The sequence below is a fragment of the Ranitomeya variabilis genome, chromosome 3 (genome assembly GCF_051348905.1).
Source record: "Ranitomeya variabilis isolate aRanVar5 chromosome 3, aRanVar5.hap1, whole genome shotgun sequence".
NCBI lineage: Eukaryota > Metazoa > Chordata > Amphibia > Anura > Dendrobatidae > Ranitomeya > Ranitomeya variabilis.
Genome location: NC_135234.1, coordinates 335,918,145 through 335,934,794, shown reverse-complemented (window position 1 = coordinate 335,934,794; position 16,650 = coordinate 335,918,145). Strand labels below are relative to the sequence as shown.

Genomic DNA, 16,650 nt, shown 5'->3' with positions numbered 1-16,650 from the left:
CAATGTAGTGTGGTGGATAAAAGCAATTGTGTTCTTCCAGAACAGTAATGTTTCCTGGTTAGTGGGGTATCATGTTTAACAATTGAAAGGGGTTGTCCACTAATAGGACAACCCCTTCTTAATCTAAATGTTTGTAGCCGATAAAATAAAAATACGGTAACTATACCCACCTCCTCATGCCGACTCAGTTCCAGGGGTGTCGGTACTCGTGGTCCTGGGGCTCTCGTGCAGTTCAATGTCCATTCCTTCTGACAAATTGAACATGAAGAGGAAGTCCGGGCTGCAGCTGATCTCTGACTTCCTTTTCATGTTCAATTTGACTGGAGGCGGGGACAGTGACGTCGGCGCTGATTGGGCACTGGAGTCACGTATCACAACAACAATACACGAACACACGAACACACGAACCCAGGGGAGAACGAGTGTCGGCATCGGGGGAACAGTGCCAGCATGAGGAGGTGAGTATAGGCTTTTTTATTTTATCAGGGCCAAGCGTGGGGTATGAAAAGAAGTTGTCCAAGTAGTGGACAATTCTCTAAGTTATGTATCTGTTCCATAAAGTCTAAATCCAAACTGCATTAGTGGAATGACATTTTGCAGCAGTTCATACAATTGGATTGAATATTACCATAGGTTTGTTCTACAGTGTCATTTTTCTAAGTCACCTGTTGTAGACCAAAATTAGTAAGATCTTTGATGACTATTTAACCTGTATATTGTAGTAGTGGTTCCATAACTCCCTATAGAGGTGATCTGCAGTTGTGGGAAACAATTCATTATAGGAGTGATAGGTTGACTGTACTTTATCATATAAAAAAGTTCTGGAAGTCCTTCATAGTCTATATATCAGTCTGTGTGCGTGTTATGTTAAAGACAGGTGCAAGTATAAAATACATCTTCATATCTGCAAAATAGTACCATGACGCTATGATGTCTTCCCATCGTTTTTCCTTTTTTCTTTCAATGTGGATCCTTCTTAATATAGTGTATCTCCATCTCTGGGACATGAAATTATTCTGCTTTCACAGAATAGTTTCCACCACTAGAATTTAATCTTGGTTTCCAAGAGATCTATCTCACTTTCATGCCCTCATCATAAATGTCACATTGGGCTATTTCCTATGTTTAAGCTCCTTCTCTGTAGGTTTAGATTCCCCAGAGTGTCCATTTCCTGTGCTGTTCATAAAGATCTTATCCATGCCTTTTAGAGACTCAAGTAGGTAGTTCTGAAAAGCAGTGAGTGCTGCACATATGGCTGGTCCTCCAAATCCATGAGTGATCAAGCTGAAGTGAGTCAGGCAGCTCTGTACTCCAGGTTCTAGGATAAGAGATGGACGGCTGTTTCCCAATGGAGAACGGTCTTGAGCCAATAAGTCTGCAAACTCCTTACATATCTGCCTAAAATGTATAACTCAGTTTTAGAAAATCATATGGTATCAGCATTAATACAATGATTAGTGAACAAGTGAAGAAACATACGTAGATCCTTCACCTCATTTCACAATTCAAACAGGATACATCATTAAATAAATCTCATAGACCAGAGGAGGCTGGTGTATTTAGTATGAAAATCCATGTCACAATGGCTATTTAATCTTGAGTCCAGTTATAGAATAAGATAGTTCATGAGTCCTAGTGCATTCAATGTCCACCATCCTGTCTGGCTGGCAGGTACAGTTTATACTGAGCAGTGTGAGATCTCAGCAGCAGGAGGGACACTGAGGAGCGGTTAATCAGGCTAGGTGGGCAAAGATTGAGTTACATTTCCATAAAGGATTACACACCATTCTGACATGGATTTTCAAAGAAAATACAGCACCCAGATCAAGTCCAAGAGATCCATTTAGTAACGTATGCAGTTTGTACTGTAAAGCTACTGTCAGATTTGCTTTATAGGAAAGTATGGGTCAATAACAATTCTATGTGATGTGACTGGGATAATGTGTCAAAGAAAAATGAGAAATAACTGAAATGTATGCAGGTTTAGCCCCAGTAATCTGGAAGTCATTTTCCAAACACAGTTTCCCTAGTGCTCTTGGGACGTGATAACATGGTGTCCTGCATCACAAAAATGAGATTCAACTCTGTATTTAAACCACTAATCTCCAAATAAATTAGTTACTTCCTATTGCTAGCCTTATGTCCCACCAAAGAATCCAAAACATCCAGAGTTCAGATTGTAAAAAGACATGTCTCTGTTGGCATCTACTAAAGAAAAAGGAAAAACTATGAACATGAAAGTTATTCACAATTTTCCAGTACACATTGTGAGCAATAGTTACATAGGACACCCCCTCTGTTATTCTTTGCAATAGCACTTTTCAAATGACATGATATTGTCAAAATCAGACTCAACCTTACGGCCTAAAGATATTCTTGAGTTGCCTAATATTCCATGCATGACACCAAGGAGTTACCAAAGTCTTAACACTTACTTGGTTGCAAGAAGCATGTTTTTTCGCGTGTGGATCTCAGTAGGATCAGAGTGTTGCCGACACAGGTACTCTGCAGCAGCTTTTGCTGGAAACTCTGTCTCACAGACATAGCCAAAATCTCTGGCTAGATGGACCGCCTCACCTGCAGAAGAGAAGTGCTAGTTAGTACCACAACGATGACACAACTAAGCCTATCCTTCTTCTAGGTAGACACATCAATTTTCCATTTTCTACACTTCCAATATACCGTATTTTTCGGACTATAAGACGCACTTTTCCCCAAAAAAATTTGGGAGGAAAATGGGGGGTGCGTCTTATAGTTCAAATGCAGACTTACCGGGGGGTTGCAGCAGAGGTGTGGCATTGCTGCAGTGGTGGGCGTTGCGGAGTGCACCTGAGCAGGGTCCCTTCAGGATACCAGAGGCAGAAATGTGGCGGCGCCGTGGCCTGGTGTCCATGGTGAGAAGAGCGCATCACCAGTTTCTTTGCGGCCATCTTCCTGAAGATTATTATAACTGGAGGAATAAGAGTTATACTAGGTATAAGTAACGTAGAAAAAATTCAAATTTATTAGAGATTCACATAACATAGACTAGACATTATACATAAATAGGATAAAAAGGTACATGTGCAGAAATAACACACTGGGGTAACCATAGCCCTCTCATAACCCTAGTCCCTTGACGCCTATCAGTGCATGTATAAAGTGCATGTGCATAGTGCTAAGGCACAGGGGGATAAGTGTGCTGCCAGAATAAAGAGCCAATCTAATGCCACAATGGGGAAACTGATCGCTTGATGAAAAGTTGGCAGGCACTTACCACTGACGAGGGTTGGAGGGTCCTAGGACGGTTGTGGAAAAAGAAGCCCCCCGACGCGCGTTTCGCGTCACTAATTGACCTCTTTATCAAAGGAGTTGATAAAGCGGTCAATTAGTGACGCGAAACGCGCGTCGGGGGGCTTCTTTTTCCACAACCGTCCTAGGACCCTCCAACCCTCGTCAGTGGTAAGTGCCTGCCAACTTTTCATCAAGCGATCAGTTTCCCCATTGTGGCATTAGATTGGCTCTTTATTCTGGCAGCACACTTATCCCCCTGTGCCTTAGCACTATGCACATGCACTTTATACATGCACTGATAGGCGTCAAGGGACTAGGGTTATGAGAGGGCTATGGTTACCCCAGTGTGTTATTTCTGCACATGTACCTTTTTATCCTATTTATGTATAATGTCTAGTCTATGTTATGTGAATCTCTAATAAATTTGAATTTTTTCTACGTTACTTATACCTAGTATAACTCTTATTCCTCCAGTTATAATATGCTGTTTTGAGTGGGTATATTTCTTGTTGCTATATGGGCTAACTATAGCCTTCGCTTCTGACTTAAATATGTCAGAGAGGTTTTTGTGGTTATCTTCCTGAAGATGTGGGCCGCCAGAGGCTTCAGGAAAATGGCCGCTGGAGGCCGCACGTGCACAGATTTAAATCTCGGCGGCACTCAGCTTCAGGAAAATGGCTGCGGAGATCTCAATCTGCACATGCGTGGCCTCTGGTGGCCATTTTCCTGAAGCCTCCGGTGGCCCACGGCATCAGGAAGATGGCCGCCGGGAAACCGGTGATGCGCTCTGCTCACCGTGGACACTGGGCTGTGGCGCCGCCACATTTCTGCCGCTGGCATCCTGAAGAAGGAACCCTGCTCAGGTGCAGTCTGCACCGACCACCGCCGCAGCATCGCCACACCTCTGTTGCCGCCGGCATCCTGAGGATGGGACCCTGCTCCAGCTCTGCCTCACCGCCGACTGTTATGACCCCAATGGCGAGGGTCTCAGAAATATCAGCAAGTCTGCGAAGTACAAAAATCCAGCTCATAGGGCAGTGGTAACTGGGTTGACCATATATCTACTCCTAACGCCAACACTAGAAGTAGCCGGGGAACATGCCTACGTTGGTCGCTATATGTCTCGCGCCAGCCGGAGAGCTAACTACCCCTAGAAGAGGAAAACAAAGACCTCTCTTGCCTCCAGAGAAAGGACCCCAAAAGTAGGATACAAGCCCCCCACAAATAATAACGGTGAGGTAAGAGGAAATGACAAACACAGGGATGAACTAGGTTTAGCAAAGAGAGGCCCACTTACTAATAGCAGAATGTAGTAAGATAACTTATATGGTCAACAAAAACCCTATCAAAAATCCACACTGGAGATTCAAGAACCCCCGAACCGTCTAACGGCCCGGGGGGAGAACACCAGCCACCCTAGAGCTTCCAGCAAGGTCAGGATACAGATTATATACAAGCTGGACAGAAATGCAAACAAAAACAAAATAGCAAAAAGCAAGAAAGCGGACTTAGCTTAATCAACACAGGAACCAGGATCAGTAGACAAGAGCACTACAGATAGCTCTGATATCAACGTTGCCAGGCATAGAACTGAAGGTCCAGGGAGCTTATATAGCAACACCCCTGACCTAACGACCCAGGTGAGCATACAAGGGATGAATGACATACCCAGAGTCAAATCACTAGTAGCCACTAGAGGGAGCCAAAAGGTAAATTACAACAGTACCCCCCCCTTAGTGAGGGGTCACCGAACCCTCACCAAGACCATCAGGGCAATCAGGATGAGCGGCGTGAAAGGCACGAACTAAATCGGCCGCATGCACATCAGAGGCGACCACCCAGGAATTATCCTCCTGACCATAGCCCTTCCACTTGACCAGGTACTGAAGCCTCCGCCTGGAGAGACGAGAATCTAAGATCTTCTCCACCACGTACTCCAACTCGCCCTCAACCAACACCGGAGCAGGAGGCTCAGCAGAAGGAACCACAGGCACAACGTACCGCCGCAACAAGGACCTATGAAATACGTTGTGAATGGCAAACGACACCGGAAGATCCAGGCGAAAGGATACAGGATTAAGGATCTCCAATATCTTGTAAGGACCAATGAATCGAGGCTTAAATTTGGGAGAGGAGACCTTCATAGGAACAAATCGAGAAGACAGCCATACCAAATCCCCAACACGAAGTCGGGGACCCACACCGCGGCGGCGGTTGGCAAAACGCTGAGCCTTCTCCTGTGACAACTTCAGGTTGTCCACCACATGATTCCAGATCCGCTGCAACCTATCCACCACAGAATCCACTCCAGGACAGTCAGAAGGCTCCACATGTCCCGAGGAAAAACGAGGATGGAAACCAGAGTTGCAGAAAAATGGCGAAACCAAGGTGGCAGAACTAGCCCGGTTATTAAGGGCAAATTCAGCCAACGGCAAGAAGGTCACCCAATCATCCTGATCAGAAGAGACAAAACACCTCAAATACGCCTCCAGAGTCTGATTAGTTCGTTCCGTTTGTCCGTTAGTCTGTGGATGAAAAGCGGACGAAAACGACAAATCAATGCCCATCCTACCACAAAAGGATCGCCAGAACCTGGAAACAAACTGGGATCCTCTGTTCGACACAATATTCTCAGGAATGCCGTGCAAACGAACCACGTTCTGGAAGAACACAGGAACCAGATCAGAAGAGGAAGGCAGCTTAGGCAAAGGAACCAGATGGACCATCTTGGAGAAACGATCACATATCACCCAGATGACAGACATGCCCTGAGACACCGGAAGATCCGAAATGAAATCCATAGAGATGTGTGTCCAAGGTCTCTTCGGGACAGGCAAGGGCAAGAGCAACCCGCTGGCACGAGAACAGCAAGGCTTAGCTCGAGCACAAGTACCACAGGACTGCACAAATGACCGCACATCCCTTGACAAGGAAGGCCACCAAAAGGACCTGGCCACCAGATCTCTGGTGCCAAAAATTCCCGGGTGCCCTGCCAACACTGAGGAATGAACCTCGGAAATGACTCTGCTGGTCCATTTAGCAGGCACAAACAATCTGTCAGGTGGACAAGAGTCAGGCCTACCAGCCTGAAATCTCTGCAACACACGTCGCAGATCTGGAGAAATAGCTGACAAGATAACTCCTTCCTTAAGAATACCCACAGGTTCAGCGACTCCAGGAGCATCAGGCACAAAGCTCCTAGACAGAGCATCGGCCTTCACATTCTTAGAACCTGGTAAATACGAGACCACAAAGTCAAAACGGGAGAAAAACAATGACCAGCGGGCCTGTCTAGGATTAAGGCGTTTAGCAGACTCGAGATACATCAGATTTTTGTGATCAGTCAAGACCACCACACGATGCTTAGCACCCTCGAGCCAATGACGCCACTCCTCAAATGCCCACTTCATGGCCAACAACTCCCGATTGCCCACATCATAATTTCGCTCTGCCGGCGAAAACTTCCTAGAGAAAAAGGCACAAGGTCTCATAGGAGAGCAACCAGGGCCTCTCTGCGACAAAACGGCCCCTGCCCCAATCTCCGAAGCATCCACCTCAACCTGAAAGGGAAGTGAGACGTCAGGCTGGCACAAAACAGGCGCCGAAGTAAACCGGCGTTTCAACTCCTGGAAAGCCTCCACGGCAGCAGGAGCCCAGTTAGCTACATCAGAGCCTTTCTTGGTCATATCCGTCAGCGGTTTAACAACGCTAGAGAAATTTGCGATAAAACGACGGTAGAAGTTAGCAAAACCCAAGAACTTCTGAAGACTCTTAACTGACGAGGGTTGAGTCCAATCATGAATAGCTCGGACCTTGACTGGATCCATCTCCACAGCAGAAGGGGAAAAAATGAACCCCAAAAAGGGAACCTTCTGTACACCAAAGAGACACTTTGAGCCTTTTACAAACAAAGAATTTTCACGCAAAATCTCAAAAACCATCCTGACCTGCTCCACATGCGAGTCCCAATCATCAGAAAAAACCAGAATATCATCCAGATAAACAATCAAAAATTTATCCAGATACTTCCGGAAAATGTCATGCATGAAGGACTGAAAAACTGAAGGTGCATTAGAGAGCCCAAATGGCATCACCAAGTACTCAAAATGACCTTCGGGCGTATTGAATGCGGTTTTCCATTCATCGCCCTGCCTAATGCGCACAAGGTTGTACGCACCACGAAGGTCTATCTTGGTGAACCACTTGGCACCTTTAATCCGGGCAAACAAATCTGACAACAGCGGCAAAGGATACTGAAATTTGACAGTGATCTTATTTAAAAGCCGATAGTCAATACAAGGCCTCAAAGATCCGTCCTTTTTGGCCACAAAAAAGAATCCTGCACCAAGAGGGGAAGAAGAAGGACGGATATGCCCCTTCTCAAGAGACTCCTTGATATATGAACGCATCGCAGTATGTTCAGGTACCGACAGATTAAACAGTCTCCCCTTAGGAAACTTACTGCCAGGAATCAGATCAATTGCACAGTCACATTCTCTATGAGGAGGCAGTGCACTGGACTTAGACTCGCTGAAGACATCCTGATAATCAGACAAATACGCCGGAACTTCCGAAGGCGTAGAAGAAGCAATAGACAAGGGCAGGGAATCTCCATGAATTCCATGGCAGCCCCAACTTGACACTGACATAGCCTTCCAGTCCAAGACTGGATTATGGGTCTGTAACCATGGCAAACCCAAAACAACCAAATCATGCATTTTATGCAGAACAAGAAAACGTATTACCTCCCGATGTTCGGGAGTCATGCACATGGTAACCTGTGTCCAAAACTGCGGTTTATTTTTTGCCAATGGCGTAGAATCAATACCCCTAAGAGGGATAGGATTTTCCAATGGCTCAAGAACAAATCCGCAGCGCTTGGCAAATGACAGATCCATAAGGCTCAGGGCAGCACCTGAGTCCACAAACGCCATGACAGGATACGATGACAGTGAGCAAATCAAAGTTACAGATAGAATAAATTTAGGTTGCAAATTACCAATGGCGACCGGACTAACAACCTTAGTAAGACGTTTAGAGCATGCTGAGATAACATGTGTAGAATCACCACAGTAGTAACACAAGCCATTCTGGCGTCTATGAATTTTCCGCTCACTTCTAGTCAGGATTCTATCACATTGCATTAAATCAGGTGCCTGTTCAGACAACACCATGAGGGAATTTGCGGTTTTGCGCTCCCGCAACCGCCGGTCAATTTGAATTGCCAGGGCCATGGAATCATTCAGACCTGTGGGAATGGGAAAACCCACCATCACATTCTTAATGGCTTCAGAAAGGCCATTTCTAAAATTTGCAGCCAATGCACACTCGTTCCACTGGGTCAGCACGGACCATTTCCGAAATTTTTGGCAATACACTTCAGCCTCGTCCTGGCCCTGAGACATAGCCAGCAAGGCTTTTTCTGCCTGAATCTCAAGATTGGGTTCCTCATAAAGCAAACCGAGCGCCAGAAAAAACGCATCAATATCAGCCAATGCCGGATCTCCTGGCGCCAGCGAGAAAGCCCAATCCTGAGGGTCGCCCCGTAAAAAAGAAATAACAATTTTCACTTGCTGAGCGGAGTCTCCAGAGGAACAGGGTCTCAGGGACAAAAACAATTTACAATTATTCCTGAAATTTCTAAACTTAAATCGGTCTCCGGAAAACAGTTCAGGAATCGGTATCTTAGGTTCTGACATAGGATTTCTGGTAACATAATCTTGTATGCCCTGCACACGAGCAGCAAGCTGGTCCACACTTGTAATCAAGGTCTGGACATTCATGTCTGCAGCAATCACAAGCCACTCAGAGGTAAAGGGGAAAAGAAAAAAAAAATGAGAGAGAGAAAAAAAAACTCAGAACTTTCTTTCTTATAATCCCGCTTCTGCAATGCATTTAACATTTAATACTGGCCTGGCAAACTGTTATGACCCCAATGGCGAGGGTCTCAGAAATATCAGCAAGTCTGCGAAGTACAAAAATCCAGCTCATAGGGCAGTGGTAACTGGGTTGACCATATATCTACTCCTAACGCCAACACTAGAAGTAGCCGGGGAACATGCCTACGTTGGTCGCTATATGTCTCGCGCCAGCCGGAGAGCTAACTACCCCTAGAAGAGGAAAACAAAGACCTCTCTTGCCTCCAGAGAAAGGACCCCAAAAGTAGGATACAAGCCCCCCACAAATAATAACGGTGAGGTAAGAGGAAATGACAAACACAGGGATGAACTAGGTTTAGCAAAGAGAGGCCCACTTACTAATAGCAGAATGTAGTAAGATAACTTATATGGTCAACAAAAACCCTATCAAAAATCCACACTGGAGATTCAAGAACCCCCGAACCGTCTAACGGCCCGGGGGGAGAACACCAGCCACCCTAGAGCTTCCAGCAAGGTCAGGATACAGATTATATACAAGCTGGACAGAAATGCAAACAAAAACAAAATAGCAAAAAGCAAGAAAGCGGACTTAGCTTAATCAACACAGGAACCAGGATCAGTAGACAAGAGCACTACAGATAGCTCTGATATCAACGTTGCCAGGCATAGAACTGAAGGTCCAGGGAGCTTATATAGCAACACCCCTGACCTAACGACCCAGGTGAGCATACAAGGGATGAATGACATACCCAGAGTCAAATCACTAGTAGCCACTAGAGGGAGCCAAAAGGTAAATTACAACAGCCGACCCACAGCATCGCACCCCGGGACTGCAGCAGTGCCCCATTTCTGTTGCCGCCGGCTTCCTGAGAAAGGGACCCTGACTTCTGTGACCCTGCTGTACCACCGCCGGCTCTCAGGTAAGTTTCCTTAAATTCAGACAATTCTGCTATTTTCCTCCCCCAAATTTGGGGTGCGTCTTATAGTCCGAAAAATACGGTATCTAATATACATTAACTCATGTAAATACAACCAGTGAGTTGTATAATTATTTTCCATATGTGATGTTTTCATACAATGTGCATGTCATAGAATCTAGTAACTTTGATCAACATTAGGGAATTCTGGGAACATTTTATAACTCCTTGGACTAGATTGCAAAACTGTTCTGCACCTTCACTACTTTACCATAGTTATCATAAAGGAGACTTTCCCTTCCATGTTAACTCCTAAGTAACGTCGTTATAAATAGTGAGGGGTTGATATACACAGCTACCGATGAAAAGAATCCACCGTCATATATTAAGTACTATATATGTATAATATTCCGTTTCACCCTCTGTTTATCTCTATTTATTCCTCACAAACCAACAACAACATATGATTAAAAGTAATTCTGCACAGTAGCCCAAGGCACGGTAATTTACATAAACATGGAATGAAATAGAGGACATATTCTGTCTACTGAAAACTGCTGTTGATTAGGAGCAGCTTTCATATTCTGCCCAGGGTGCCACAATGATAGATTAACACTAGACTGTCTATCTCCATGTACTGCTTCCTTCGTGTCTTCTCACATAGTTTTAGAAAGGGTTAGAAGCGAAGTGAGTGATTAACACTGAATAAACTATTCCTTTGCAATGAGCTACACAATAACCAAGTCAAGAGTGGCCAATTTTTGCTCTTATTTTATTCTTGCTGATCCAAACTTTTCCATTTTTGCTGATCCAAACTTTTCCATTTTTTGGTCTTTTTAAAACTGGCCATTCGGTTCCAGAGATACAGTATGATCTGCTGCCTAATTGGGGAAGCCAGCAGTCAATCAGCATGACACTAGTAGTTCCGCTCTGTCAACAGGAAGACAAATTGATTTACATGATCTGTTGACAGGGAGTAGCTGAATCTCTGGCTGGAGTGGTCAATGACCAGCGTTGGGTACAACAGACAGGTAGTTGCCTCTGTTAGCAACCACATGCTGTCTTTTAAGTCCTGGATATCCCCTTTAAGTGAAGGCAGCCAATGATGAACCCAATATAAGAATCCAATATTTTTGGATTTGTGTTATTATGGGAATGATTGCTCACATAATAAATTACTGTGACAACAGGTTTGTCCCAATACAATGTGTTCCACCAAGTATTGCTTAGTTCAATCGGTGGTGGTGTTCATCTGCAGTTAAAGTGGCTCAGAGGGTGTACTGATTAATATTTTGTATCTAAAAGCACAGATTTTTACCAAGAACAGATCATGTCACTTCACCTTTCTTATCCCTACCAAGTCTTTTGTACTTGTCTCCATGGGTTTCTTACCTTCCACCAGAGATGTCAGTAGAGTCACATTGGCCGCTTTACGTCTTCCTGCAGGCAGATTCAAACCAATTTTTTCCAACCTTTCACGAAGACAACGACCACCATTCTTTGACTTCGCCCTACATACAAAAAGATAGACTTGTGAAGAAGAAGATCCTTTTTTAGTAGTGTGGCTATGATTGTTCATGTGGCAGTAACCGGGATTGCCGCCTAACGCTATATAAGCACATAGGACTGAACTGCAGTTTCATTCACAACACTTGGACAGGCATTGCAAAGTTTTGGGGATAACACTTTTAATGCTTTTTTACAATAGCAATTTTTTTTTTACATTAGCTCATTTTTGTAATATGACTTACAGTTTTTAGAGAAATATTCAATAGGAAAATGCCCTAAAATTAATAAGTACTATTATTTTATGATGAAACATGGAACCAAAGTGGAACAGGGTATATGACTTCTCACTTACCTCCTTAGTACTCCTCCAAGTAAGGATGCATTAAGACACTCAGGGGGTGATAGGCGTCTCTGCACCTCCCCCACTGTCACCTTATATTTGGAAGTGGAACTAAGCAGGGACAAGCGTCCAGGGACAGAGCAGAAAACCTCATTTGGATTTGATACTCCTCCTATGAGGCCTTCTTTATTCACAGTGAGAGAGGACATCATGCTGCTGTTTTTCAATGGCATCGGAACTGTGGAGCAATAAAAAAAGACTGTTAGTTGGTCAGTATTTTCCATAAGTTGTCAGATGTCAGACAGATTAGATTTTGTAGAAGGAACAAATGAGTACGTTTATTCTTCTATATATATCTCCTCTAGATTTGTATATTAGATTACTGTATCATTGGTATATTGAAAATATTTGGCATTTACCTGCAGTTCCCAGAGTAGACTGCAATTGAAATAAGCAATATTTTTTTATATATATGAATCTGTATGACTAAGAGTGTACACAGAGGCAGGCATATCATTGGCGTAACCCGTGCACCTGGACACAGGCCCAAAAGATAAGAGGGGTCACTTCCTGCTCCAAAGCAACATGCACAGACAGATAAAGGGGTGCATTATGATGAGCTATTGGACTTCAAAGGGTGCACATACTGTTCTTCTACAGGAGTCCCCTAATGTCTGTGTCTGCCCCTGACTACATACCATGCAGAGCATGTACAGCTTCTATAGGACCCATAGAGAAATTAGCCAGACCCTGAGTAGTCCCATCCCTTCCGATTTTGATTGTGAAAAACAGTGCTGGACTCTTGCTTTAAAGAGAATCTGCCACCATGTTTTTGCTATGTTATCTGAGATCAGCATAATGTAGGGGTAGAGAGCCTGATTCCAGTGATGTATCACTTACTGGGCTGCTTGGTGTAGTTTGCATAGAAACTCTGTTTTATCTGTTGTACATGTATCAGTGGTAAGAATGCTGATCTGTGTAACCCCACCCACACCTGTGATTTGCAGCTTCCTGTATACACTGTACGTTGTAAATATGAGACTGTACATTGTCAGCAAGCTGCCAATCAGTGGTGTGGGCGGGCTTACACAGATTATCCAGACTGGCCTGCATATGAGATCTAGTCCTCTAGTGCTAATCTTCTGCCATAAAACACTGATTGTATTGAAACTACAGCACTCGGCCTAATAAGTGACACATCCCTGGAATCAGGCTCTATAGCTGTACATTATTCTGCTCTCAGATTAAATAGCAAAATTCTGCTGACAGATTCCCTTTTAGAGAAACAGCATCGCTAGCAAGTAGGAGGGTGGGAAAAATATTGTCGATTGCATACTTTCCAACACTTAAAACCCCACGTCAGAATTTTTTTATTGCAGGGCTGGAGTGGTGTCACTAATCTAAGTTCTCTGCACCCAGTCTTATACTTACCAGCCGCCATCTTCAGCTGTTTCCGACACCACTCCGGTTGGTCCCCAGCAGGCTGTGACCTGTAGATCACTCCAGTGTTTGCTGGGCGATCCAGAAGTCACTACTCAATATAAAACGGCGACTGGTAAGTGTAATACTAAGGTCAGGGAACTTTGAATAGTAGCACCACTCCAGCGCTGAAATTTAAAAAAAAATGTTAGAGTGATGTTTTGAATATCTAAAGTCAAACCCCTCCCTGAGAATGCCAGAAAAATGGGCTCTTTAGTTGCAAATTTACATACGCCCAACCTATTTGTGAACCCAAAGACGGACACTTACAGTGAAGTGCTCTGGTGTAGGTCTTGTGCCTGGACCCCCAATCCATCAGGCCCGACTCATATAAAACACTTATTGTGCACATGCGAATGGATAATAAATGTGCATTTACACATTAAGCTCACATATACATAGTATACACATGTGAACAAGCGTAAATAAGATCCGTATATACACATGTAGGTCAGTCCCACACGTCCAGATAATTCCGGTACCGGAAAAATCGGTACCGGAGTTATCCGTGTCCGTGTGCTCACGTGGCACATCAGTGTGGCACACGTGCGGCAGCCGTGTGCCGCCCGTGTGCCGACTGAGGACCACACGGACCGTGCAAGAGACAGCACTAGAGTTAAGCGCTGTCCCCTGCTTTGGGTGCTGAAGCCGGCATTCATTCCTTCTCCCCAGCAGCGTTCGCTGGGGAGAAGGAATGACAAATCAAGGTTTTTGGGGTTTTTTTGTGTTTAAAATAAAGTTCCTGGTCCTATGGGAGGTGGAGCCGCATATTCATCCCTGCAATGAGCGGCACCACGTGACCGCTCACACAGGACAAGCTGCCAGCGCTGAGAGGAAGCATCGCTGGGTGAGTATTTTAATGCAAGCGGGTGGGGGCACAGAGGGTGGGAGGCGGGAGGTGATCAGGGACTTTATTTTAAACACAAAAATAATAAAAAAAAACTTGATTTTTCATTCCTTCTCTCCAGCGAACGCTGCTGGGGAGAAGGAATGAATGCCGGCTTCAGCACCACAGGCAGGGGGGACAGCGCTTAACTCTAGCCCTGTCTCCTGCACGGTCCATGTGGTCCTCAGTCGGCACACGGGCGGCACACAGACAGCATCCGTGTTTACACAGACCCATTGACTTTAATGGGTCCGTGTGATCCGTGCGCTCCCACAAACACTGACATGTCTCCGTGTTTTGCAAACGGACACACGGTCCGCGAAAACACGGTCCGCGAAAACGCGCTGACATGTGCAGAGACACATTTATTTTAATGTGTCTACGTGTCTCCGGTACGTGAGGAAACTGTCACCACACGTACCGGAGCCACTGACGTGTGAAACAGGCCGTATACTGTATATACATAGTGACATTTTTGTGACGCACCTATTTAGATGACCATAAAAAATATTTTTTGTTCATTCATTCATAGTTGTAACAGCTATTTATTTTTACATAAGCTTCACTATATGAGGTATTGTTCTTTTTTTCTACTTATTTTTTGCGTCATTTTGCTACTGATGTATGTAATTTGTTTATGGGTTTAATGGAGAAAAAATAAAAAATTTTTTACTAAATATGTCCATATTATTTATGGGTTTGCAATGTTTATTTTTAATCCATTCTCCCCCAGGTGATTTTTCATTTTTTTTGTTTAATTTTTCACTCCCCTTCTTCCAGAAGCCATAACTTTTTATTTTTCCATCCATATGGCAATGTGAGGGCTTGTTTTTTGTGGGACGAGTTATACTTGTGACCCCATTGATTTTACCTCATTGTGTACTGGAAAATGATTAAAAAAAATTCCTAATACTGTGAAATTGCAAAATAATTTTTTTTATTATTTACCATGTTCACTATATGGTAAAACTGACCAGGTCAGTACAAGTACACAAATCCCAAACATGTATAGGTTATTTTTAATTTAAGTGCTGAAAAAAAATCCAAAATTTGTATGAAAAAAGTTTTTGCATTTGTCACCATTTTCCGAGACCCATAGCGTTTTAATTTTTCAATATCTAAGGCAGGGTGAGAGCTTTTTTTTTTGCCCCAAGCTGACATTTTAATTCATACAATTTTGGTGTAGATACGATGTTTTGATCTCCTGTTTTTATTGGAATGTTGCACTGATCATAAAAACATAATTTTGGAGTTTCACATTTTTTTCTTGCTACCCCACTTACTGATCAGATTAATTTGCTTTATCTTTTGATAGCTCAGACATTTCTGAAAGCAGCGATACCATATGTGTGTATTTTTATTATTATTATTATTATTATTATTATTATTATTATTATTGTTCTATTTTAAATTGGGCAAAGTGGGGGTGATTTGAACTTTTGTGTTTTTTTTTTTTTCTTTCAAAAATGTTTTCTTACTTTTTACTTTATTTAATAGTCCCCTTAGGAGACTTGAAGCAGGGATCATCCTATCTTCTGTGCTACACATAGCAGGGCTGTTCTCCTATGAACACGCAGGAGCAATGTGATGACTGGTACCAGGGTCTTCTGCAGTCCCCCCGGCTGTCATGACAACCCATCAGTGGCCCATGATCACTTGACAGGGGTGCCAATGAGAGGGGTAGCTGCTGAACAACCTGCAGCAGCTGAGCAACCTGCAGCGGCTGAGCAACTTGCAGAGGCTGAACAACCTGTAGCTGCTGAACAACCTGCAGCGGCTGAGCAACCTGTAGCAGCTGAGCAACCTGAAGTGGCTGAGCAACCTGCAACAGCTGAGCAACCTGCAGCAGCTGAGCAACCTGCAGTATGAGAGGGCCCTTCTTCCTCATAGGCACCTGTACAGCTGAATCAGCTGAACATGTGGTGTATTGACCAGTTTGCAGAGGAGTGTCCAACCTAAAATGGGTATTGTAAGCATGTTTCTGAATAAATGATAGATTTAATTCATTGGATAGTCTTGTCAAATTACGCAAACTACACATTTCTCCCACGTAGATGATCAATGGATAAACCAGGAGATCTAGAATTCTCACTTGCTGCCTACAACTGTTCCCAGCACCAGGCCCTCAGCTGTTACCTAAATCAGCCTTCTCTCTGCCTGCTCCCGCAATTAATTTATTCCCTGCTTGCCATCTTTACACATCTGTTCACTCCCTATTGCATATGTTTTCTACATGTTTTTAATCTCTTCCCTTCACTGATTGCTGCACAATCTGGTCATTTTAAATAGTTGTCAGTACATAGAAATGTAATTATTTCTTTTTTATCTATGGTTTAAATATTTTACCAACAGCATAGCACATTATTT

The 16,650-nt window shown here is 43.9% G+C and overlaps 1 protein-coding gene across 1 annotated transcript in view; it reads right to left on the bottom strand.

Annotated features, from left to right (window-relative positions):
• Positions 1-961: 961 nt before the first annotated feature.
• The window catches only part of TFAP2E (transcription factor AP-2 epsilon), a 36,067-nt gene continuing 20,378 nt past the window's right edge, over positions 962-16,650 (bottom strand). Inside the window, exons 4-7 of the mRNA XM_077295808.1 lie at positions 11,931-12,156; positions 11,462-11,580; positions 2,436-2,577; positions 962-1,398 (exon numbers count right to left, since the gene is read on the bottom strand). Of these exons, the coding sequence (XP_077151923.1) occupies positions 1,113-1,398; positions 2,436-2,577; positions 11,462-11,580; positions 11,931-12,156 (773 nt within the window). The 3' untranslated portion in view covers positions 962-1,112. The remainder of the gene's footprint in view (positions 1,399-2,435; positions 2,578-11,461; positions 11,581-11,930; positions 12,157-16,650) is intronic.